The following is a 24,387-nucleotide window of genomic DNA, read 5'->3' as shown; positions in this document are numbered from 1 at the left end:
TTAGGCTGCAAAGCAATCAGTGCTTACGTTCGCGTTAGCAATTCTTTGAATCGCATTTAGAGAAAATTATAGAGAAGATTATTGTGAAGTCCATCATATAGATGTATATAATGAATAGGTTTCACTTTAGCTGATTTATAGATTGAAGAGGGGGAATAATGAATAGGTTTAATGTATAGTCTGTCGGTTATTTCTGGTTCAGTTTTCACTACATCTGCTCTAACGGCTGCTTCAAGTTCATCTGATGTATTTAACGTATGTTTGCATTACATTTTACCGTTTCGGATTTCTGATCAGTTGAATAAATCCATAAATTCAAGATTCACACCATAAATACAAATTTTAGCAGCGTATTTGGGGAAAAAAAAGAACATTTTTAAAAAACGTTTATTTAATGTTGCCGCATTGTTTGGAAATTATTCAGTGAATAGTTTGAGTTCGCTGAGGAAAAGCAGAACTTCGCATATATAGTTACAGAGGAATTAATGTGGCTGGTTATATTATTCTGTGTCCAAGAATTCCCTAAATTCAGGGATAAAAAGAATAAATCTGCAAGTTGTGATTGGAGGCCCACTGAGACATCACGTGGTTTGGGTCGCTGACAGTATAAACCCTTGGAGACGGTTGCGCACGTGGGTGACGCTGCAGGGCCAACCCTCCTCGGGGTCCCTTTTGTTGAACCATCAAACATAAGCACCTTTGGAGATCCCGAGGGGTTCAGATGAGAAACAGCCATCATCCTATTCACGGAGAGACCACTTACCAGCGGCACAGCCATGTCGAGGTCTTTTTACGTTGATTCTTTAATAATCAAGGATACAGCGCGACCTGGACCAGCTGAGCATCCAGGACAAGACTTCCTTATTCCCATCAGCATGCACTCTCCCAGCGTAATGACGGTCACCGCTCCGGTGTGCCCATCCAGGAAAAATGGGACTTTCTGTGTTTGCCCGCTGTGCGTCACGTCCCACATCCACTCTTCTCGCAGCGGCATTCCCATGCTAAAGAGTCAGTTTCCCGGAGCGGAGGCACAGTACTGTCAGAGAATAGTGCATCAGCAGTCTCCGGCACTCGCTCACCCGGGACATACACCTGTCTGCACGCCCACCTTCAGCGTCACGGATCCCAGGAGGTACCACTGTCTTTCTATTGGTAAGCCACCTGTTTGCTACAGCCTCAGCTCACTGTTCGGCACCTGTTTGATACTCATGCTACACTTCACAGTGCACTTGTACACAGTTAGATGAATGTTGACGTTCGACTTTTACGCATAATGAATTACGCGCGACGATTTGTGTCATTTGCATCTTTGTTTGAGTTTAAACCCGTATTACTAAAAAAGCTAAACGTCTGACACACAAAACAATGTTTTTTCCCCAACAGGCGCCTCCGAGAACAGCCACATACAGAATGGTAAGAGGATGCGCACGGCTTTCACGAGTACGCAACTCCTGGAACTTGAGAGGGAGTTTTCCACAAACATGTATCTTTCGAGACTCAGAAGAATTGAAATCGCCACGTACTTGAACTTGTCAGAGAAGCAGGTGAAAATCTGGTTTCAGAACCGCAGAGTGAAGCACAAGAAGGAGGGGAAAGCAACCCAGAGGAGCGCGCACAGCGGTTGCAAGTGCACAAGCGCTCACACAGACTATTCAAGGTCAGAGGACGAGGAGTCTCTATCTCCGGCCTCTGCCGAGGAAGAGAAAGAGGTGTCACCCATCTGAGAGCAACACTCCCCACTTGCTCTGCCCTGCTACACTTCCGGGTTATGGCACCACGCAACCTCTGCGTCAAAAACCTCCTGCATGACGTCTGACAAGACTTGTTCTTCACTTCAAGTTTATCCAACTTTTAAGATTAAATGTGTGAATACATGTTTTAACGCTGTCGTGAAATGTTGGGACACCTGACCCACCGTGTAACGTAACACACTGATGTATTTTGATCCCTAAAGGGTTCTCACCTCACATACCCAAGTCTCGTTAATTAGCCCCAGTAAATGTTTTCAATTATCGCCAGATGTCCCTTCACTGTCAGTGAGGTTGTGTGGTAATCAAAGCCCTTAGAAACTGAATAGGCCTAACCTGTGTGGAACCTGTACGCAACGATTTGTAAAGTATGTATATCTGTATTTATTGTAATAAAACATGACGAGTTGACCTAGGAAACAGTCGGTGTGTTGACTTACTGTGATTAATGATGTGTTCGTTGATAAAAATGAAGGACCTAATACTGAAAGTATTTTTTATTATTGACAAGAATTTGAAAAAAACATCAACGACAACTGAGACGAATAGAAATTAACTTCCTTAATTTTTACATTTCGAAAATGTATACAAAATACACGGCACAGACTGTAGTGCTGCACATAATAATATTATGATTATTATCCATTTGTCACGACGTGCTGAATACCTGGAAGCACTGCTCGCTCAGGTGTGGTGACATCGTGCAAAAATCTCCCGTATAATGAGAAACACACGCGGTTCGTCCGATCGCTCGTCCTCATTCACACAGGACGCACAGACACGAGTGGACAAACACCTTTCCGTATCTTGAAATCCAGAAAAACACTGACTCTTCTTTTAATAGTTGGATCAATTTGTCTGACACACTCAACAAAAAATTGAATTTCACAGAGGTGGTTTTGAGGGATTTCATTGCACGGGTTTCTATTTTTCTGGCCACTCTGTGTAAAAGGCAAGCAGTTTCGTGTGCATCTCAACTGTGAGTTCAGTTACCCTCCATAAAACCCTCCAGATTTTAAAACATATCAACTGACAGCTATTATTATTAAGCTGTCATTACCACGCTATTGGTTTCATGTTTAATGGGCTGGTAGAGCCAGTCGTTGTGCCTTTTTTTATTATTTAGAAACATCAGGCCTATATAGCTGAGCTCCATTTACATGATATAAGCCATTTAATTCAAAATGGATGGAGAGAGCTATATAAAAGTGTAGCTGTAATTTCTCCTTAGATCTGACCACAAAAGGGTACCCGATAACGCCCCTGGGGAGCAGCCAATAGTCCATTAATGTTCGCTTTTGAAAAGATTTTGGTTGTCCAAAGCGAGTTTAATTGCGTTTTCGGTCCCACGTTGGTTGATTATGCTGCTATTGCTTGAAACCACAGAACAAGGATATATAGAAGTGGGCAAAGGCTTTGACAGGTTAGATTGTCCTGTCTTGGGACTCGCATTTAGCCAGAGACCCCCGACGGCTGTGTGCTCAGAGAGCTTTGAGAGACAGCTACAGGGTTCCTCCGAGCGACAGAGAACGATTTAGTCACTGTTTCATTAGGCACTATTTGAACCTTTCAACTTATGGTGAATTAAAGGGGGCACGCTCGAATGGAAAGACTCGGAGGGGGATTACGTGGGAGGGGCCACTGGAAATTAGCTGACGCCTAATTTAACTCGTTTCTGTCAGAGTTTGGGATACATTCCTAATTGAGAGGGGAAGCAGGTGAAGTTTTGGTCCCACGCAGACCCATTCAGAGCAGGGATAAATGCTCCCCTTTCACATCCCACTGATGATCATATATTATTGGGGGAAAGCCACCTAATGAATATATATTGAAGTTCCTATTAATCGAATTAGAGCTCCCTTCCCTTGCAGGTGTGAAAGACCAATGCAGCATTTAAAGCGATTAACAATGGAGTAAACCGTAGTTTTGAGAAAGACCTCCCCCCCTTCAACCCCTCAGGACGTGACCTCAGACTGTAAGGCCGCTATAATGGGCTGAAGTTCATTTTGAGAGTTGATCCATTTGTCCAAGTCAAATGGATCTCCCTCCCCAAGCTGCTGCACCTTCTGATCACACTGCCTTATCAAACAAAACGTATAAAATACTGAGAGCACAATGTAAGTTAAGATGAAAGGAATTTATACATACCTACTAATGCACAGACAAACGACAGCACCCCAAAGACGTCAGACCTCCACCACCATTGAAAATGTGGCAATTACGCATGACAAAAGACAATTAATAAGAGCGCTTTTCAACGGTTGCAGCTGCTGTCTCATGCGGAGAGACAGAGGCAAAGTACCGGCGTGGAAAGGAGGGGGACAGCGTTGTCTTTTCCAGAGGAGACGTCCACTTTACCAACAAGCCAGCAGTGTAATATTTTATCTTCCATAAATGAGGACAATATTTCCCATTTAAAGCCCCCACACATCAGAGTGTGTGGAGATCAAGAGAACGAAGATCTTCCACAAAAACTGTGGACACACTGCTGGAGAATTACAGATTTAACCTTTATTGGGTAAAATGCATACACTGATACAAAAATTATAAATAATCAATGTCAAACACTGTGCTGTGCCTATTGTTTCCAAATGTGAAGAGTGAACCATCAGTGTTTCACAGGCTCTATGAGCATTGAGAGATTGAGAGAAGAGGAGAGGAGAAGGAGAGGAAGAGAGAGGGCTGGAAAGGAGAAGATAGGATGAGAGGAGAAAATGAGAGCAGAGCAAACACCCCTGATGTTCACTTACTTGAAGGATATATACATCTGTAAGGACTGTGGACTTGTCTTTACTTAACAAAGCCATCAGTAATCAAAAATCCATGATGTCAACGAAGCCAGAAAAGATAATGGAGGAAAAACAGGACAATGTAATCCAGTTAAGCATTAGAAATTATTGTACATAACTGCAAAAGAAAATATATATTTTTTAAAAAAGTTCATCCCGATGTCTACGCCTTATGGGTTACAGCCCCTCTGGATTTGACATGCTGTGGATAATTGGGGGATAATGTTATTGAAGGGCTCTCTCTCTCTGTGTGTGTGTGTGTGTGTGTGTGTGTGTAAAGTAAGGAATTATCATAATAAATTTGGTTTTCATATGAACAGCCAATGAATTTTTGTTGTTTTTTTCTGCAGTTGTACTTTTTTTTTTTTTAAGAAAAACTTCCCTCCACTTATGATTCACGTCATGACAGACAGACAGATAGAGTCAGTACTTTGGCTGGGGACGGACGTCGCTGGTCAGGACACATTTCAGTACGCTGGACAGCTCCCACAGGGACCGCCGCCCGAAGGCCACCGACAGTCTGTGGAGTCATCTTCAAAGACTGCACGACCGGCTGTGTTGGGAGTCGATGTGTGCTTAGGCCCGTGATGTTGTATGTGCTCTTAATCAGAGACTTTCGAGTCGAAGAGTGACGTCAGAAAATCATTTAACGTGACTGACCTTTGGACAAAACGCCAGGATTAGCCAGGAGCGACCTCCTGTTGATATTATGCACGTTTAAAGAGCAACCTAAAAGCTAAACGCATGTCGGATTTTAGGCCTAGTTTAGAGACAGGGAGGACCAACCATGTGTCGAAACTATACACAGAACATGCTCAGTTTGCCCGTGTTGAAAGGGAAGCTGTCATGATCCCTGTTTAATAAGTTTCCTGTAAACTTATGTTATAGCACTGGTCATTTATTTTTAATGGACTGTTGTTCTCCCAAAGCCCCCTGGTGGCCAGTTGGCGTCAGGACAGTCTCCATAAACAAGATGAGTAATGTTGGTGAAGGGTATTGTCCCTCTGAGAGATGGCGTTTTTACAGATGTGACGATTTGCACCTCCCAGTTTCATGGCACAGTTGGACATATTTTGGAACTAGTTTTTGTTTTATGTTTTGTTTTTTGTTTTAAAGTGCCTCATCATCTTATCTAAACAAGCTAACTTCTCAGTGAGATTTAGTTGCAGAAGACAAACCTGACTGGGGACTTGTTCATGACTTTTTTTATGTTCAGAAGTATCTCTGTTGGTAGTTTCTTTTATTTGGTTTTATTATCTGTATTTGTTTAAAATAATGTAATTAATGTAACCGTAATTTGCAATGTATATTGCAGATTTTATAGGAAAGGTGTCAGAAATTCCCTCAGAAGTGAGAACCTCAAACAAGTTTGAGGTAAATTTGGTCTTATGAAGTTAAGATCCTTTGTTTGGAGAACAAGGACACTGTTCTCTTCGGCAACATGTGGAAGTAATTGCGCCAAGCGGCTGCAAGGGGGTGGGGGCAGGAGGGGGGATCATCGGCCCCGGGGCTCTGCTCCATGCAGAGACACCGGTCTAATGCCTCTCTTCTATGCCCACAGATAGGTGATTCATAGGGGCCCATTATTCTTCTGATGCCCGGCAGGAGAGCCTCAGGGTAACAAAAAATACAGGCGGCTCAGGACTCGGTAAACAGCTGACGTTTGTGCGCCAGTAAACATGAGTGCCATCAGTTTTCGGTGGTGCGGAAAAGAAGAGCTACCCTAATAGCGTAATTTCTTTTCATGAAATTAAAGGGAAAAGTGCGTGTGTGTCTGTGTGTGTGTGTTTGTGCGTGTGTGTGACCGAGAGACCGAGAGGGGCAAAGATGCGGTTCGTGATATGATGGTGTTGGAGCGCCCTCTATGAGCGACGCGCTCCACTGCTACCCACCGCTCTCAGTTTGTAACGTGATGCACGCCGAGCCGCTCACTGAGCTGCCAGACATCATGCAAAAAAGAGATTACTAAGTGAAAATCTGCACTGGATTGCTGTATTGTTCTTAACGCCTGGTTAGGCGAACTGAAAGTGGCGATGTGAATCGAATTTGAGACAGTGAAACATCATCAGAAGCAACAAAAGTTATTCCAAAACACAAAAGATCGAGCTCAGTCCCCTAAAAGTTCTCGTAACCAAAATAAAAATGTAATTCCACCCCTCATTTCGGCAGGGATACTCGTGTGCATCTGCCCCCTAAAACAGGACTCTTACTTTGAAAAGGGGTTCAGCGCTTCGAAGGGAGGGGTGGTGTGGGGGGGGTCATTTCCTGAGAGTTATTTACTTTGAGCCAGATGATTTTTCGGAGGGGGGCGGAGGGGAGGACTGTAACATTGAATCAGTTACAGGTCGCTTAGCTGGAGCGCAGTTGTGAGGACGGTCGCGGATGCGGACAGAGGGTCGCACATATGCTCTCACAGCGCAGGATCTCTGAGGATTACAGCCGCTGCAAAGGACCCTCACTGCGCCTTTTGGAGCGATCAGTTCACTGTGGATATACTGACACGAAAGGAATATAAAGAGGGGATTACTAAAAGGTAAATGAAAAGTTGCTGGAATCCAAAAGATGAGTGAAACAAACCTTGTTAATCTTTTAGAACAGTTAGGATGGCTTTTTTATCGAATAAAAAGTTGGGAAAAAGTGAAAATCCTAGATAAAATCATATTCCTATAGGTCTACGAGTTTAATTGCAGTCTTAATTAGTTTGTCCCATTATTAGATTGTCGTCCTTTCTGGTAAAGTTCGAATAAAGGAATGCTCTGCTGCAAGTTGTTCGCAACTTGTGCATGAAGCAATGCATTCTAATGTTTTAGGTGTAGATTTAGATTTCTGTCCCCCCCCTGCACCATATGGTCTCACCGCTGGACGCCGAGCAGGGACGTGTCGCTGACTCTGCTGGATCGCTCAGTTTCGGCCTCACAGCTGGAGGTGTCACCTCGAAGACCGAAGGCACCATTTCGGGGATGCTCTCTGGTATTAAATGGGAAACGCATTGGAAATTTTACATCACACTGTTTTGTCGTCTGGTCGTGGAATGTGAGGAATTAAAACGGAAAATCGGCGGCGGAATGAACTCGTCTGAGGCATCAGAGCTGCAGCTCAATGGATTCAAAGGAGGGAAAGAACTGAGTGCTTTTGGAGCCACGACGCATTCTTCATTAACCACCTACCCTGCTGTGTCACCACGGGACTTTGCATAGGAATATCACTTGTGGTCAGAACCGCTTTAATATTTAGACAAGACGATATGAAAAACGTTTTTTAAAAAGTGCATTCGTGATTACTGCACAAAAATTTCAAAACCATTTCCAGGGAAATCAACCTTTTTTTTAACTTTTTAACTGAACTGAACCATTTCACCATCATTTGGGGGGCAGATAGTTGAGACGAGCCTTATCAGCTGTTGCTCAGATGTATCCATCCCAGCAGAGCGATGCGTGTGTGTTCTGCCACATTTGTTGAGCCTCTCGATGGGAGCGGGACGTCCGAGCAGCCTGACTGCCAGTCCAGGCTCGCTTAGATTTGCGCGCAGAGGCTGGAGGAGCCCCGCCAAGCCAAGGCAAAGATCCCTTACTGAAACTGTATGAGACAAGGCGTGTGCACAAACACGTCAAAATGGATTAGGCATTTTGTCAGCGGATTCCCACGCTGATATGTACTTTTGTGTCGAGTGGGCCCGCTAATTATAGAGTTAAACAAACCCAGGTTGCCCATGGATAATTTAGCCCGTTTCGGCTGAGACAGAGCGGACAGCCACAGGAAGCTATAAGGACCAAATGTTTCGTTGTTTCAGGGACATCATCCTTGGAAGAAAGAACACAGAATATTCAAAAAGAGTTACGTGTCAAAATAAAGATTATTTTAATAGGCATTAAAGTAAATATGATTTGGATGGTGGTTTCAGAACAGCTATGATTTATGGAAATGAAAATGTTTAGAATCATTTTCTTCGAGTGAGCGCCTCTCAGACTGTGTTGCCCCTGACGAAAACCCTGATCCAGCATCAGACAGACATGGAGAGCAGAGGAATGTCAGCCGGAGACAAAACTTAACTTGACAGGATCTGTGTGATGAGTTGTGAGGAGTCTGGGCTAAACTTGAAAAGGTTTTTAATAGACGTCCTTCAAAGGTTTTGTTTAAAATATAATCCTTGGATTTAACAACAATATATGTATTTTAAGGCAAGATTTTTAGGATATCCCAGTTTTGGTTGAGACAAGCCAGTGAACTTACTGGAGATGCTGCGCTCCAAGGGGGTTTAGTGCTCTCAAAGGGTGGACTGTGTCGCCCTCTACCGGCAGTCTTGATGTTCACAGGGAGCGCAGGGCAACGGCGATCGGACAGGAGCTGTCTGTTCTCTGCACCCTGTCCACCGCCCTGCAGATTATTCTAACAGTCTTGCAATCATAAACCTCATCTTACGAAATTTAATTCATGCAGTCCTGTTATAAATTTTTCATTATTAGTTTTTCCAGTACCGTGGGAGAGCACAACTTTTGTTAAGTTTCCCAGATCCCTCTACAAGTCTTTGCGGATTTGTTATAGCGAGATCATGCCTCCGCAGTCTGTGCGCACATTGGCTGGGCTCCAGAAGACAATAAGTAATTGATTTATGGACCAAATAGTTATGTTATCAAATTACTCAAAACGTGGAGAAAGTGGCATCATATTTTCTAGGAAAACTCAGCGTTTGCTTTACTTGTTGACTAAATATCTCGCCTTTCTCTCTTTACAGGCCAGAACATCCATAGTCATGGATGGGGTAAAGACGTGTGTCGTCTTTGGGCTTTTCTTTGTGTTTCTGGGTTCAGGTAAATATAGCAGTAGTAGTAAAGTTGAAGTTTTTGGTAAACTGTGGACAGTTCCTCTAACGTGTTCAAATGCGTCTTTTTTCAGTTACCTCTGGACTGTCGCCACCAACTATCGTGTCCAATGAAGAAGAATTTATTCTGCAACCCCATTCCGTGTTCAACATAAGCTGTACCGGGAAAAGAAACGTCGTTTGGGCTGAACCCCTGCCGAAAAACACCTTCGTTTATCCCGGGTACTACACGGCGACGCTCTTCATTTACAACGCAACTGTGGAGAACACCGGCTATTACATGTGCAACTATGAAACCCCGGAGAGTGGCCCGCTGGGGGAACCGGAAGAAGACAATGAGGCGGGAATATATGTCTTTGTCCCAGGTGAATATAATCACATTTCACATGGGGCCAGTCATAGGAAGGCCTACACTGTGTATGGAAAATTTATGGAAGAAAGAGAGACTGAGTAACTTTCGGACTGTGGCATAATATCACAAAACAGGGAAGTGTCAGGCACACAGAAATGTCTATAGTTAGCTAAAATGAGCTAACATCAGCCATTATAAGCTGGTCACACCAAACCAAGTGAGGCTGCAAAACCTGAGTGATTTAAATTGAGCAAAGATGAGTTTTATTGCTAATTAATTCAATTATAATATGAATGAAGAATAGTGTTTTTCTATCAAATCTTACATCTCACTTAGAGTGAAAATTAAATATAGCTAATTCTGGAAGGAAGCACAGTCACACCAATTCAGCGTGACCTCATTCCTTTCCTTGTGCACTCAGATGCTCAGGTTCCATTTGTCCCAGAGATGCCTGATAACTTGGTAGTCCCCATGGACACAACTGGAGTCCCCATCTCCTGCCGTGTGTCGGACCCCCACTCTCACGTCATGCTCAGGAGTGTCCCCAGTGGAGAGGAGATGTCCGCCTACTATGACAACAAGATGGGCTTCTTCGGAAGCCTCTTGCCTGGCCAGTACCAGTGTGAAACCACTGTGAACGGCCAGACATTCAGAAGCGTCATTTACACTGTGAAGACTGAGGGTAAGTTGAGATGAGAAAAAGAGACACTGCATAGATCTGGTGTTATTTTTATTTTTTTTACATCTTTTGGTGTGTTGTATGGATCACCACCTCATGTGCCACTAAAAGTAACGTTATTACTGTGTACATTTTTCAAAAAGCATTCAAGTGATAGGATAAGGATTTGAAAACTGCACAGCTGGAAACACTCCCTACGTCTGTTTACCCTGAGAGGGCTGGCGGGTGATCTCACTCTATGAGAGCCATGACATTATGTCATTATCACGGGTGGGGGGGGGTGACTTAACACGGCTGTTTTCGCTCTCTCTCTCTCTCTCTGTGTGTGTGTTTGTGAATGAGTAATGACAACCTACTGAGCCACCACTCAGTGATAAATGAGCTCATATTAATCAAGTTGTCACTGTCTTGGGACCTGTGAGATGACGGTGCTGATATCTGCTCTCTGGTGGTCCCTCTAGATGCTGCAGAGATGGAAGACTTTTCTGTGGAGGTAAAGGCCAGTGAGGAGACGGTGAGAGCAGGGCAGCCATTTAACGTCACCTGTGTCACACCCCCTGGACTGAGCTTTCAGCAGCAGTGGCTCCATCCTAAAAAACAGGCAAGATGGAACATTCTTACTTTCTGTGAAGTTTCAGTTTAATCCTCCTCGAAGGCTTCAGCCATAATCAGCTTCATCTTCTCAGACGTCTTGCCTTATTTCCTTCAATCCATTGTCATATTTCCATGTCATTTCCTACCCAGCAGCACTGAGCCTTGAATTAGCCAATGATGGTTTTGGACCTAAACGTAGCAGCGGTGGAAATGCAATATAACTCTGAGGACAGCCCATAGTGGTTACAAAGTATGTGTTAGGAAGGCAGCAGCTGAATGTTGTGTCTTCATTATGAGGACGTTAGCCAAAAGAGTTACTGCAGCAGTTAACCCTTAGCAAAAGAGACTGGCAGGAATGTTAAAGTTCAGGACAAATGGCTTGAGAGGAGCTGGCAGTTCAAAAGAAGGAAAAAAAGGATGGTAAATGCTTTGACTCCAGTGACCTTGAGATTTGTAGGACAGATCCTGTCTGCACATGACAGCCAACTGAACATTTAATGCTTCTGAAGTGTTCACTGCAAAGATCCAAAAGAGATTCAGGTGGAGTTTATGTTTGTTTCTATTTATTTTCAAGTTCTTAATCTATACAGCATGTTGCGTTTTTTTCTGCAAGGGATTCCTATAAGTCCTTCTCCAGAGATGGTGAGAGTAGAAACGCTGCAGTCTTGACTCCTGGTTTTGGTCTCAGTTGCAATTACAGGCTTTTAAAAGGCCCTGTGATCCTGATTTATCTCCTGTGGCCTAGCAAGTGTTTTAACCATTAGCCTTCAGCAGCACGACACTGTGACTCTTATGCATTATACCTGCAAAACGGAAAAACACTGAGACACAAAAAATACTTATATTACCATGAGTTTTTTTTTTTTTCCGATGAGTAGGCTCTCAAACCCATATTATACCTCTCTTCCTATAGGCTGTGGATGCAGTTTTGATGAAACAGATCTTTCCTGACCGGGTCATCTACACCCTCAGTATCCCACAAGCCACCGCTCAGGACAGCGGCACCTACGAGTGCTCCATCACCCACGAAGTCAGTGGAGTGGTCAGAGTCAGCAGCGCTGCTGTGACCGTCTTCAGTAAGAAACATTTTCTGGATACCTTTTTCATGGGTTTTCAGCAGAACTGCAATAATGTGATTAAGTGCTCACACAACTGATTTATACCCACTTAATCCACATTTAATATTCTCATCATCATTCAGGTAAAACTGTCACAGTTTCACATATGTGCACAAGGTGCTTTGAGCAGTGTGTGGAAGTCATTTTTTTTCAACCATCTGACTGTTAAGCTTGACCTCTGCTTTCAACATCAGCTACTGTGTTTTATGGGATGGTTTCAGCAGATGTGTGTCAGGCCTTCATTTCACCTCAACCTTCAATCTCAGTCCTTGTCTTGCTCCAGTGTCCCTTTTGTTTTTTACTCATTGGGTCAATTTCTTTACCTTATTTCATCCACAATGGCCTACTTATTCTTTTCTTCTTTTCTGTTTCTCCCTTCAGAGGAGAATTCCTTCTTGGCTCTGGACCACAGTGGGATTCCAGAGACTGAGTTTGTCAGCCTTTTAGAGGAGACAGAGTTTACCATCCTCATTGATGCCTACCCGGCCCCTAAAGTGATATGGGAGAAAGACGACAAAATCATATCAGGGAACTACTACATCCTCACCAAAACTAGCCATCTTGAAGGGAATCGGTGAGAATAAAGATTTCTTAATACTGGAGGCTTTTACATTTCAGGCCAAACAGCAGTTAATATCTTTAAAGGAATTAATTGATATTTTTGGGAAATACACTAATTCGCTTTCTTGCTGAGAATCACGTGAGAAGATTCCTGTCCATATTCCATATCTGAATAGGAACCTTGAGCCAAGATATGTTTAGTCTAGTTTAGCATAAAGGCTGGAAGCAGAGGCACACAGCTAGTCTGGCTCTATCCAGATTTAAAAAGTTCCATCTACCAGCACCTGTAAAGCTTACTAATTAGCATGCTGTATCCTATCTGTTGAATCTGTACATACACCAGAGTGTTAAAAAGACAGTTAGGCAGTTATGTGACGTAGTGTTCCCGGATTTGTATAAGTGTATGTCCCAAACTGTCAACTATTCCTTTATAAAATTAATAAAAATATTTGCCAGTGTTTAAAATCTTCGCTTCTCACAGGTATCAAAGCATTCTGACATTACGGCAGCCCCTGATGAAAGACACTGGGAATTATACCATCACAGTCATCAGTGGCACTCACATTGCTCGGTTCTCCTTTACCCTTAAAGTGAAAGGTAAGATATATAGGAAGGTACAAAGATACATAGCTAGAGGACTTGGGATCTGTGACTGAGTGCTGTATATGTCTTTCTTTCAGCCCCCACTGCAGTGATGTTCCCACCATCCTCAGCCCCTGTGCTGCTGCCACAGGAAGAGGAGATGGTGGTGCCCCTCCACACTTCTTTCACCTTGACTTGTCGGGGGCAGGCAAAACTAGCCTGGGAGACACCGCTCGATGTGACTGAGAAAACACAGCAGGACAACAGCGGCCTGTATGTCACCACCATCACTGTGGACAAGGCCACTGCAATGCACACGGGCTACTACACATGCTTCTACAGTAGAAATACCACTGAGGATACTGAGGATAGCAGCATCTACATCTATGTGCCAGGTATGGGTGCACAGCAACTTTGAGCTTTGAGCTTGTTTTTTTTATTAGGTGGCTCTAGTATCAAGTCTGAGAAACTTATTTTACTCCATCTCAGATCCGGATGTTCCCTTTGTACCATCGCCGGTGCCTTTTGGCAACCATGTCCTGTCCTACCGAGAAGAGATGGAGATCCAGTGTCGAGTGTCTGATCCCAGAACTAACGTGACCCTGTTTAATGTTGACACCCAGCAGCCTGTTCCTAGTGTTTATGACAGCAAGAGGGGCGCTTTGGGAGTATTCACAGCCGGAACCTACGTCTGTAAGGCACTCATAAACGGAGAGGAGCACTACAGTGGGGAATACATCGTCCATGGTTGGACAGGTGTGTGTTTGTAAATGTGCTAATATGTGTCAGCTCATGTTGTCCTTGGTGGATCTGTGCCCTCCCACAGGCATTTTGACCCTGTCCGTTGTTACGTCTCAGGTGGCGCTGGGCTGCACGTTGAGCTGACATCCAAACGGACTGCTCTGCTGGTGGGAGAACCCATCACAGTTACCTGTCTGGCTCGGGGATCCGAAATTCTGGAAGACCACTGGAAGTACCCTGGCAAACTGGTGAGGGCATCAGTGATCCTATACAGCACAAGGAATGACTTAAACTGATGGTGTACTTCGGTGGCAAATGGACAGTATGTATGTGATGTTCCTTTTTGTTTGACAGGCTAATCGTGCTATCAAAACAGTGCATGAGAACAAGAGGGATCAGGAGATCCTTTACACCCTGACAATCCCTCAGGCCTCAGCCAAGGACAGCGGCATCTACTCGTGCTCCATCACTGATGTTATTACTAATGACAGACAGACAAAGCAGCTAGCTATTCGTGTTTTTGGTATGAAAATTCTATTATGTTAACTTGCAGTGTATAACATGTGGCATTATTTACAAAGTCTTAACTTTCCTGAGGTGAAGAATCAGCGTTGACAGGCCTCTCCTCTCTTCCAACAGCAAGTGAGTTTTTGTCCATCCAGCCGGAGTTCGGAGAATATGAATCAGCAGAGCTGGATGAGGTCCGGGAGTTCAGGGCTGAAATCGCCTCTTTCCCCAGTGCGCATGTCACTTGGCTCAAAGACGGCATCCCGCTCAGCGATGTGACAGCAGAGATCTCCACCAGCCTCCGGCAGCTCAACGAGACCAGGTGAGAATACCATGCAAGGTTGGCCAATAACAGCCGAGCTAATGACAAGCTCTAAGTTAACATTCCCGCACGTTAGCCAGGTCTGTCATTAGGGTTTAGTGTGGCTGTGACCTTCTGTGACTGTGCTTTTAATGCATTTTCTTGTTTTCTTGCCCTGTGTAGCTACTTGAGTGTTCTTACACTAATCCGCGCCAAGGAGGAGGACAGCGGGAACTACACCATGCGAGTGAAGAATGGAGACCAAAGCCAAAGCGTTGGATTGATCCTGGATGTTAAAGGTCAGAGAGAGGAATGCCCCAAGCCCTTCATTACCTTTATTTCTTTGAATAGTGCTCTCTCAGTGTCTTAGCCCTACTTATAGTCTGTCTTTTTCTCAAATATGTGCACACACTTTGCTATGTTTACCCCTTCCTGCCTGGACTATGTTACAGTGCCTGCAGTCATCGTTGATCTCATTGACATCCACCATGGCTCAGCCACAGGCCAGTCTGTGGTGTGTATTAGTAGAGGGCAGCCTACTCCTGTGGTGGAGTGGTTCATCTGCAAGAACATTAAATAGTAAGTTCAATCTTCTGTAGTACAACATGCATATGATAACAGACAACAGGAATGCTTCTGGACTTCTTAGTCTACATACATGCAGTCACTACACACTTTATTTGATCATATGTCTCTCTTCCTTCGTTCTCGTGAAGTTGTGCCAATGACTCGTCTTCCTGGGTGCTTCTTCCCGCCAACTCCACCGAGGTCACAATGGACTCACACTTTGACGAAGACAATAACCTGGAGAGTCAAGTCATATTTGGACATTTGGAAAACACATTGGCGGTGCGCTGCCTGGCAAGGAATGAAATGGCCGCCGTCAGCAGGGAGGTCAAACTGGTGTCCAATGGTAAGAACACACACACACTCACACACACACACACACACGTGCACCTCGTACATGTTCATGTCCTGTGAGGTAGTTTTCCTCTTTACCCAGTTTTTAAATTGCCTTAGATGTTGTTTTTTCCACTTTGTTTCCTCTTAAGTTCCTTCCAATTGTGACACTCAGAGTGTGACAGGCTTTGTGAGTGAGTGTGCTGGGGGCTGGGAGAGTGCTGTCAGTGTTGCAGCAGCTGTCAGTTGATGAGCTTGTGGTGAGACAGCTGATAGGAGGTGGTGCCATGAACCTCTTTCGCCATAAGGACGGGTTCTCATTCTAACAGCTAGTTCAGAGAAGCAGGAGATTGTCAGGCCATTTGCTCCTTCCAGATGAGCTCCTCACCCCTTAGCCCCAGGCTCACTCCCACCAAACCAGGGCCTGGATCCCCCATCCCCCGCTTCCATGTTATCTTCCCAGCATACCTTTTGGTTCTAGTAGCAGCATATAGAATGTATTACACTGCAAGCATTTCATTTGTCATTTTAACGGACACATGTTGACACGTGATCATTGTGCTCTCCATCTAATGTGTGACGGCTGGCTCTCCTTCTGAACAGGCCCTCACCCAGAGCTGACTGTAGCTGCTGCTGTGCTGGTGCTCCTGGTCATTGTCATCATCTCACTCATTGTCTTGGTTGTTATCTGGAAACAGGTATTGCTGACATCATCCTGCATTAATTCATTTTCACTCTCTTGTCTGTGCTTACACACACGCTTATGTATTTTAACTTGTACTTATTATTGGAGCAAATTAGCTAATTTCAAGCCAAAATTTTCAGGTTTCCAGGTAGCAAGTCCAATGGTCTCCAGGCTTGACTTGACAAAAAGAAATTAATTAGCTCTCATGTGCTTTGTCTTCCAGAAACCACGGTATGAGATCCGCTGGAGGGTCATAGAGTCTGTGAGCCCAGACGGCCATGAGTACATATATGTAGATCCCATGCAGCTGCCCTATGATTCCAGATGGGAGTTCCCCCGTGACAGACTTGTACTCGGTAAGCTGACTTTCATTTCCAGTGTGCAGTCTTTTGCCAGTGGCTCTGCAGCCTCTCCACAGGGATGTTCCAGTCAGGATGTCTTCATTCTGTCTTTGAAGTGAGGCTGTTATGAGCTAATCTGGCTTGGGCAGCAGGGTTTTCCTGGCCTGGGTTTGGTTTGACTGAGTGATCAAGGGGACATTCAGCCACTGAAGGAGTCACAGATGAGAAAACAGAGGCATCCAAAGTGCATGGGTGTGTTTGTATGCCTGTGTCTGTGCAGGTTCTTTTCTTCTTCTTCGTTGATAGTTGACCCTATGTTGCTTTCTTCACAGGTCGTATCCTGGGCTCTGGAGCCTTTGGGAAGGTGGTGGAGGGCACCGCCTACGGACTCAGCCGCTCCCAACCTGTCATGAAGGTGGCAGTGAAGATGCTGAAACGTGAGTTCAATAGACTATTATAGGATTACAATCACACAGCACTGAATTCAGGCAGTCATCTGGTATGTTTCTAGTTGTGGGCAGGGGGTGGACTGAAAAGGGAGATGTGAGGCAAATATTCTGTGTGAGATAAAAGGTGCAGGTGCACACTGACGTTCTAAAAGTAACAGGAACTTAGTCATACTTTGATCCATTTGATACTTTGATTTGATTTGCCCCCTCGGGCAGCAGGTGGAGCAGCAGCAGACACATGGAGCCAAAAGGTGTGCTTCCACACCCTTAGCACTCGTTCCCAGAGTCAGGATATACATACTGTATGCTTGGATTCGAGCATTTACACTTTCCAATACTGTATAATACTAATATTATCTCAGGTAGCCATTCCAAACAAATATCCGCAACTGCAACACTCCACTGCTTACAAATAAAAAGGAAAAAAACCTAACTTCAGCATGACAATCATCACATTTTGTTTTCTTCAGTACTAAAGTAAAGTTTTTCTGTACACTCATACGTACATACAAAAAGAAAGTGCCAGTAGCTAATTTAGCATAGTTTTAATGCTGCCAAATGGAAGGCAGACAGGTAGTGTCGAGGGACTTTGAAAATCCCCACCATAAATTAATAAGCCTGTAAAACACTGCAGATGATAAACCAGTAATTGAAAAAACTTCAGACACCGACAGATGACTTTATTCAACTGGTGGGGAACTTTGTACTTACCTTTGCAATGGTTGAGAAGTGAAAAAGTGATGGAAGGGCTGTTACTGAAGAATCTGCACAGTAATGACAAGACACTGTTTCAGAACAAGACGGAACAAGTGATTGTAGAATTCAGATGAAGGAGATGTAAAATGCCTGAATGAATGGTTGATTCTGTGATAGTCATGATTGCCACACTCTCTTTCAGCCACAGCACGCTCCAGTGAGAAACAGGCCCTGATGTCTGAACTGAAGATCATGACTCATCTTGGGCCACATCTCAACATTGTTAACCTCCTGGGGGCATGCACCAAGTCAGGTGATTATGTGAGATGTAAAGACATACGCACTTATAGGTAAACGCACAATGTATAATAACAGTTAGCATAACCATTGTTGCCTCTCCCTTGTGATTTGATCACCACTTTACAAGGACAAACACAATAACTTCCGCAAGTGTGCATGCGCATACACACACCCATTCAGAAGTGGCATTCATGCACATTTACAACTCTAACAGCCAAAAAAAAGATTGACAGGCCTGTCTTGGCTCTTGGTGGGTGTGGTATTTTAACAGGCTTTTTATGGGAAAGTGGGAGCTTGCCATCTTGACTGTGCTTTTAGCCTTTACGAGCCTCTGATAAGATTAGCCTGCAGACTGACGCCGATGCATGACTATTATCTGCTGTGTTGCTCCCAGGACCAATCTACATTATCACTGAGTACTGCTTCTACGGGGACTTGGTCAACTACCTGCACAAAAACAGGGAGAACTTCCTCAGCCTGAACCCGGAGAAAAATAATAAAAAAGAGCTCGACATTTTTGGAATCAACCCTGCAGATGAGAGCAGCAGGAGGTACTATGTTTCCAAGCTCACATACATGCATTTACATTTCAGATGTTCGGATTTACTTCTTTTATCCTAAATTGTCCTTGTAATTTCACACTTGAAGTGTTAGGGAAATGTTATATCAGTTCACTCCTCCTATGCCACTCCCAAATATTACAGCCATTGTCACAACAATTTGCACAACTGTCCTACTCACATTCCCCCCTAACCTTAACTGGTAACTCTATCGTCATTTTCTCCATGGTTGAGGAGATTGTCTGGCATCTTCACCTAATCAAATTTCAGTCTGAAGTGGTCTCAGCTTTCAACCTAATTTCATTGTATTGGAGGTACCTGTTAATTCTGTCTGCCCAGACATTTGTGGTGAAACAGCAGCCCTCTTCCTCCCTCCGAGCCTCGTCTGCGTTGATGGATGAATCACAGTGACCACACCTCAAACTGACCATCACATGATTTAATCCTGGCAACCATGTTAGGCTCAACCACATCTTCATCTAACCCCAGCCAGAGGGAGAGAGAGGATTTAAGGACACACAATAGGGAACTGAATAGGATTTATACAATGTACTATCACCATAACTCTTAATATGACTCGGTATTTCCACAGCCTGTCCTCACCTCATCACTAACAGCATTCCCTCTTTGTGTCTCTCTTGTCTTTGTGCACAGTTATGTGATCCTGTCCTTCGAGAGCAAAGGAGACTACATGGATATGAAGCAGGCTGACAACACTCAGTATGTTCCCATGTTGGAGATGAGCAATGCCTCTAAGTACTCCGACATCCAGGGGTCTAACTATGACCACCCACCCTCTCAGAAAGGATCAAGCGGTACGCACATGCAGTTTTTTCTCTCTGTCCTCCTTTTCACTCTCTCCTCTGAGTTATTGGTGTGTACTTGCTTGGCTTCAGGGCTGTGTTTGAGTCAGTGTTGGTTGAGAGGTCCACCCTTGTCAGAATTTAGGCCTGGTACAGCCCTATAATTACACAGAGAGGATAATTGTAGCACATGCATAATAATGCCCAGTTTCTCCCTGCCATTAGTAAAAGCCAGGTTTGAGCAGCCAGTGCTATATTTACAATACATTATGAACATATACTTGTGGACCGCCTCATGGTGTTTTCTCTGTGTGTTTTCTAAACCAGAGAGCGAGATGGACAGCCTGCTGTCAGACAGCATGAACGAGGGCCTCACCACCACTGACCTGCTCAGTTTCACCTACCAGGTGGCCAAAGGCATGGAGTTCCTGGCTTCCAAAAATGTAAGTGAAGTCCACACAGGGACAAGGAATGAAACTGTACTGCTGGAGTTTGCATACCACATAGGCCTGCAGCCCTCACATTCCTATTCTTTCCACTGGTGTTGGATTTTGCACTGTGTCCTATATGATGACAGCTGTGCTGGCCAAAGGGAACTGAGGAAATCAGCAGTTGTGTGATAAGCTGTCCCATGAAGGCTGCTTAGCCCACTCAAGAGACAGGCCAGGGACTGAATATAGTAGCAGCACAGCCAGGGCTAGAATTACCAGGCAGGGACACGCTGCAGCCAGAGGCTATTCATTCAGCTTCATAGTTATTATCCCTAAATATCCAGTGGTCACAGCCATTCCTCCAACTGGCATGTTTACACAAAGACCATGCTTTGTAAAGCAATATGAAACGGTATTAAAAATGAACTCCGCTTAAATTAAATGCATACAGAAATAGATGAGGCCATAGCTGCGGGAGCGAAATGTGTTGGTTTGGATATAGATGAAAACACTTGTGTATGATGCAATGAGCTGCTAATCACCTTTTGCTGACGCTCTCTTCTTGCAGTGTGTTCATCGGGACCTCGCTGCCAGGAATGTCCTCCTGTCTCAAGGCAAGATAGTGAAGATCTGTGACTTTGGACTGGCCCGAGACATCATGCATGACAACAACTATGTCTCTAAAGGGAGTGTAAGTCTCCTCTCATACATGATCATGCCTAAAACATAGCTTTATTATTCTTGTTTGTTTTTGCACATGTGATTGAACATTCCCTCTTTGTCATTACACAGACTTTTCTGCCAGTGAAGTGGATGGCACCAGAGAGTATTTTTGACAACCTGTACACCACTCTTAGTGATGTTTGGTCCTATGGCATCCTGCTCTGGGAGATATTCTCCTTAGGTGAGACCCTGCAAACATTCATTAAAGCAAAGAAATTCTCGAGACTGGAGTTGGCTGAGATATTCATGAGAATCTGTTTTGATCTGAAGGTGGCACCCCATACCCTGGAATGGTCGTGGATTCAAGCTTCTACAACAAGATCAAGAGTGGATACAGGATGTCCAAACCAGAGCACGCACCTCATGACGTGTATGTAAATATTCACATGACAACTGTACTGCTGCTTTGAATGACTTAAGGCTTCCCTAACATCCTGTCAGATGAGGAATGGGCTGTAAACTCAGAGCAGCTTGTTTCTGAGCTGTGATATAGAGCGGCTGACATGAGTCATGGCAAAATTGCAACGTGCATGACAGATTGTACAGGGCTCTATAGCAACTGTGTCTGTTTTTGCTTTTTCAGGTATGAGATGATGATGAAGTGCTGGAACAGCGAGCCAGAGAAGAGGCCTTCCTTCCTGGGTCTGAGTGACACTGTAGCATCGTTGCTGCCCTCCAGCTACAAGAGGGTGAGTCTCTTTGTGACCTTCTGTGTCCCCATACCTCTTTGGATTTTTAACAGCTGCTTTCTAATTCACCACTTCTCATTCTTGACCCTGCGGTTAGACCTGCACATTCTGTTCCTCTCTTTTTTCTGACTGTTTTTTTTTACATGCTTCAACCTGTACTTTTTTTCCAGGCAAAGTACAGGTTGAAAATAAATTTAATACTCTCTGAAAGTAGCAGGCTGTTCACTTACTTCCTCTTGATAGTGGGTTATGGGTGTTTCTGTGGGCTCTCTGCATTTCTCTAAAACACAAACCTACAAGTGATTAGAGTGCAAATGCAGCAGCTGGATGCCAGCGTGGCTGGCCTCAGTCCGGGTAGTGACGCAGCACTAGTTCTCACCTCCACCACCCAACCTTAATTACCCCATTAAACTCCACACCGCACATGGCACATGAAAACAGCTTCACCTCTTCCTCCTTTACAGAGTTTTAATGGCTGGGTACAAAAGAGGAACCGACTCTTGTTTTAGCACCTCAGCTTGTGTGACTTTCAGTTTGGATCACACCAGCCAGCTGGCAGCACAGCTAGTGATCACACTCGTACTGCAGTTCTCCTGTGGCCTTGTACAGCTTTATTGATTCTGCCTTCACACTTGTCCTCATGTTTTCTGTGTTTCACTTTCTAATGACGGTGAATTCTAATGTATGCGTATGCTGTCTTGTGCAGCATTATGAGAGGGTGAACCATGAGTTCCTGAAGAGTGACCACCCTGCTGTTACTCGGGTGTGTGTGGACAATGATGACGCCTACATCGGTATTGCGTACAAGAACCAGGACAAGCTGAAAGACAGGGAAAGCGGCTTTGACGAGCAACGACTGAGCTCTGACAGCGGATACATCATTCCCCTCCCCGACCTGGATCCCATATCTGACGATGAATACGGAAAGAGGAACAGACACAGGTAAATGAATAAACCAAACGTTTACCTCTACTACTCTATATGGTATATATCACAAGACACATGGCGTTAACCCGTGTCTTTTGTGTCCCCCGCAGCTCTCAGACGTCTGAGGAGAGCGCCATTGAGACGGGCTCCAGCAGCTCCACTTTTGCTAAGCGTGAGGGTGAGACCCTGGAGGACATAACACTGTTGGACGAGATGTGTCTGGACTGTAGTGACCTGGTGGAGGACAGTTTTCTGTGACAACTGCCTAACCCATAGAGCATAAGCAGCAAAGAAAAGGGGTGTAAGGACACGGGAGACTAGGGAAAGACTTCTAAATCAACCAAAGACTCTGCTGTCTATCCTCTAGTCCCTCCATTCCTCCTCCCTGACCGCCCCCTCAGAGGCCAGAACAAAAAACCACTTCGCTGTCTAGATGAGTCTGTGGTGACAGTATGGTACGCCCTTTACCTCTCCCTGGACACTGCCCCCTGTTGGGCTGGAGAAGTGAGCGAGCTTTGATGAAAACATGATGTTAAGGACTCAAAGAACCATCGAGCCTGTCGGACCTATTCAGATAAAACAGATTGTCTTTGAAATTTGCAGAGCTTTATTCTATCGGGCATTCTTTCAACAGCAATATAAGCAAGAAGAAACAAACTCAGCATGTTGGTCATCAACTCTAAACAAACACCACAGGTTATCATTAATATGATGTATATTTAACCACTACAGATGCACTAAACTAAATGAGTCCAATACTAGCAACAGCATTGGCAGGTAGACTCACTTCACACTCACCTGCTGCAAGAGAAGCACCTGATGCTGGCACAATCAGTAGCAATACTCAGATTAAAAAGCACAAAATCTGGACTATGTGCATTTTTTTGTATGTGACCACATATTGTTTTTAGTGGCTAAATACGTGCAGTATTTCAAATTTATTTTTTTACTTCATCATTATGTAAACATGTATTATTTGTGAATACTGAGTAGATATTGACCATAGCTGTTTGAATGGTTATGAGAATAGAGCTTTTGACTTGCATGCATCTTTGCAGCGGCTCAGATTGTGCTCAAATTGAAAATAATATTCTCATGGCATGTCACCCCCGAAAAAGACTTCAGCCATATCTGTCACATGGTCTTTGAAAAATGAAGTGTGATTGTAATGTAAATAGCTCCAGAGTTGTTTTATGAGAGAGAGTTATTGGGATAACAGTATTTTATATAAGCACATATTAAGCTTCTGCACCCTCATTAGTCCCACTGAAGTCAATGCGCTTGATGAATCCATTGCGGCAAAGGAAACGTAACAATTTTCCTTGCAGGAATAAACTGAAAACATTTGGACAGCATGTAGTCAGAAAGTTGAGTGAGTCACATTTTGTCATGTTTTGAAAGGATGAGATGGATGATAATAAATTTAATTACATACATAAATGTGATCAGAAAGGAACCCATTGTGGCAGTGCTTTACAAGTAGGTTGTGCCCTCCAGTCTAATATTTATCTACTGTCCTGAAGTCTTTTAGCAGGTTCTAGTTATACTAAGACATTAGATGGACTAGAGGTTCATGTTTGTCTGATGTTATACATCAGTTACTTGTAATCTCTTTGTAATCCAGCTGTGCCACTGCCTCTCTCTGATAACTGTGATATAATCTGCAATCAGCTGTTGCACTTTCCCTTTTTTCCTTTTGGGTTTGTATGTTGCAGAAGCGTTAGCCAGGCTGAGGTAGAAGAAGAAAGAGAGAAAGAAAGTCTTGCTTTGGCTTTAGATGTTTAAAGCAGTGTGGATGTGAATGTTTGTGATGTGTTGTTGACGGTACATTTTCTGTCATTATAGGTAATCACACCCAATATGATGATTTAATACTATGTTTCATTATGTTACATCATGTACATTCAGATGATTTCTATTTCAATAAATGATTTATAAAGTAAAAAACTGACATTTTTTTTTTTTTTCACTCTGGTATTTTAAAGTATTACACAACCACACTGAAGTAGCATAAATAATACAAAAGGATTTATGAGGTGCATGTCTGAAGGATGGGGGAAAATGAATTGTATTGTACATTTTTGTCCTTGAG

At 44.0% G+C, this 24,387-nt stretch overlaps 2 protein-coding genes across 2 annotated transcripts; both read left to right on the top strand.

Annotated features, from left to right (window-relative positions):
• The first annotated feature begins 451 nt into the window (after positions 1 to 451).
• On the top strand, positions 452 to 2,152 carry gsx2 (GS homeobox 2). Its single transcript, XM_046392170.1, has 2 exons — positions 452 to 1,152; positions 1,384 to 2,152. Exons 1-2 carry the CDS (start codon positions 777 to 779, stop codon positions 1,722 to 1,724), a joined length of 717 nt encoding a protein of 238 aa, XP_046248126.1. The 5' UTR covers positions 452 to 776; the 3' UTR covers positions 1,725 to 2,152.
• Positions 2,153 to 6,876: 4,724 nt separating this feature from the next.
• On the top strand, positions 6,877 to 24,242 carry pdgfra (platelet-derived growth factor receptor, alpha polypeptide). The gene is made up of 29 exons (XM_046392183.1): positions 6,877 to 7,070; positions 9,270 to 9,345; positions 9,431 to 9,721; positions 10,130 to 10,390; positions 10,849 to 10,988; positions 11,895 to 12,057; positions 12,481 to 12,673; positions 13,142 to 13,257; positions 13,341 to 13,637; positions 13,732 to 13,998; positions 14,101 to 14,231; positions 14,338 to 14,506; positions 14,623 to 14,812; positions 14,975 to 15,090; positions 15,244 to 15,370; positions 15,508 to 15,704; positions 16,295 to 16,389; positions 16,600 to 16,732; positions 17,050 to 17,154; positions 18,065 to 18,175; positions 18,557 to 18,713; positions 19,377 to 19,537; positions 19,853 to 19,968; positions 20,525 to 20,647; positions 20,749 to 20,860; positions 20,950 to 21,049; positions 21,263 to 21,368; positions 22,075 to 22,310; positions 22,406 to 24,242. The coding sequence occupies exons 2-29, from the start codon at positions 9,288 to 9,290 to the stop codon at positions 22,551 to 22,553; spliced, it is 4,419 nt and encodes a 1,472-aa protein (XP_046248139.1). The 5' UTR covers positions 6,877 to 7,070; positions 9,270 to 9,287; the 3' UTR covers positions 22,554 to 24,242.
• The last annotated feature ends 145 nt before the right edge of the window (positions 24,243 to 24,387 follow it).

The sequence above is a fragment of the Scatophagus argus genome, chromosome 6 (assembly GCF_020382885.2).
Source record: "Scatophagus argus isolate fScaArg1 chromosome 6, fScaArg1.pri, whole genome shotgun sequence".
In the NCBI taxonomy this organism is placed as follows: Eukaryota; Metazoa; Chordata; class Actinopteri; family Scatophagidae; genus Scatophagus; species Scatophagus argus.
The sequence above is the reverse complement of the archived record's forward strand: the minus strand, read 5'-3'. Positions and strand labels throughout refer to the sequence as shown.

Bases quoted from the DNA above. Each gene is read 5' to 3' on its own strand.
- gsx2 (XM_046392170.1), top strand. From the start codon at position 777: ATGTCGAGGTCTTTTTACGTTGATTCTTTAATAATCAAGGATACAGCG. The intron at 1,153-1,383 runs GTAAGCCACCTG...TTTCCCCAACAG, and splicing joins GTACCACTGTCTTTCTATTG to GCGCCTCCGAGAACAGCCAC.
- pdgfra (XM_046392183.1), top strand. From the start codon at position 9,288: ATGGATGGGGTAAAGACGTGTGTCGTCTTTGGGCTTTTCTTTGTGTTT. The intron at 13,638-13,731 runs GTATGGGTGCAC...ACTCCATCTCAG, and splicing joins CATCTACATCTATGTGCCAG to ATCCGGATGTTCCCTTTGTA. The intron at 18,714-19,376 runs GTACTATGTTTC...CTTTGTGCACAG, and splicing joins GCAGATGAGAGCAGCAGGAG to TTATGTGATCCTGTCCTTCG.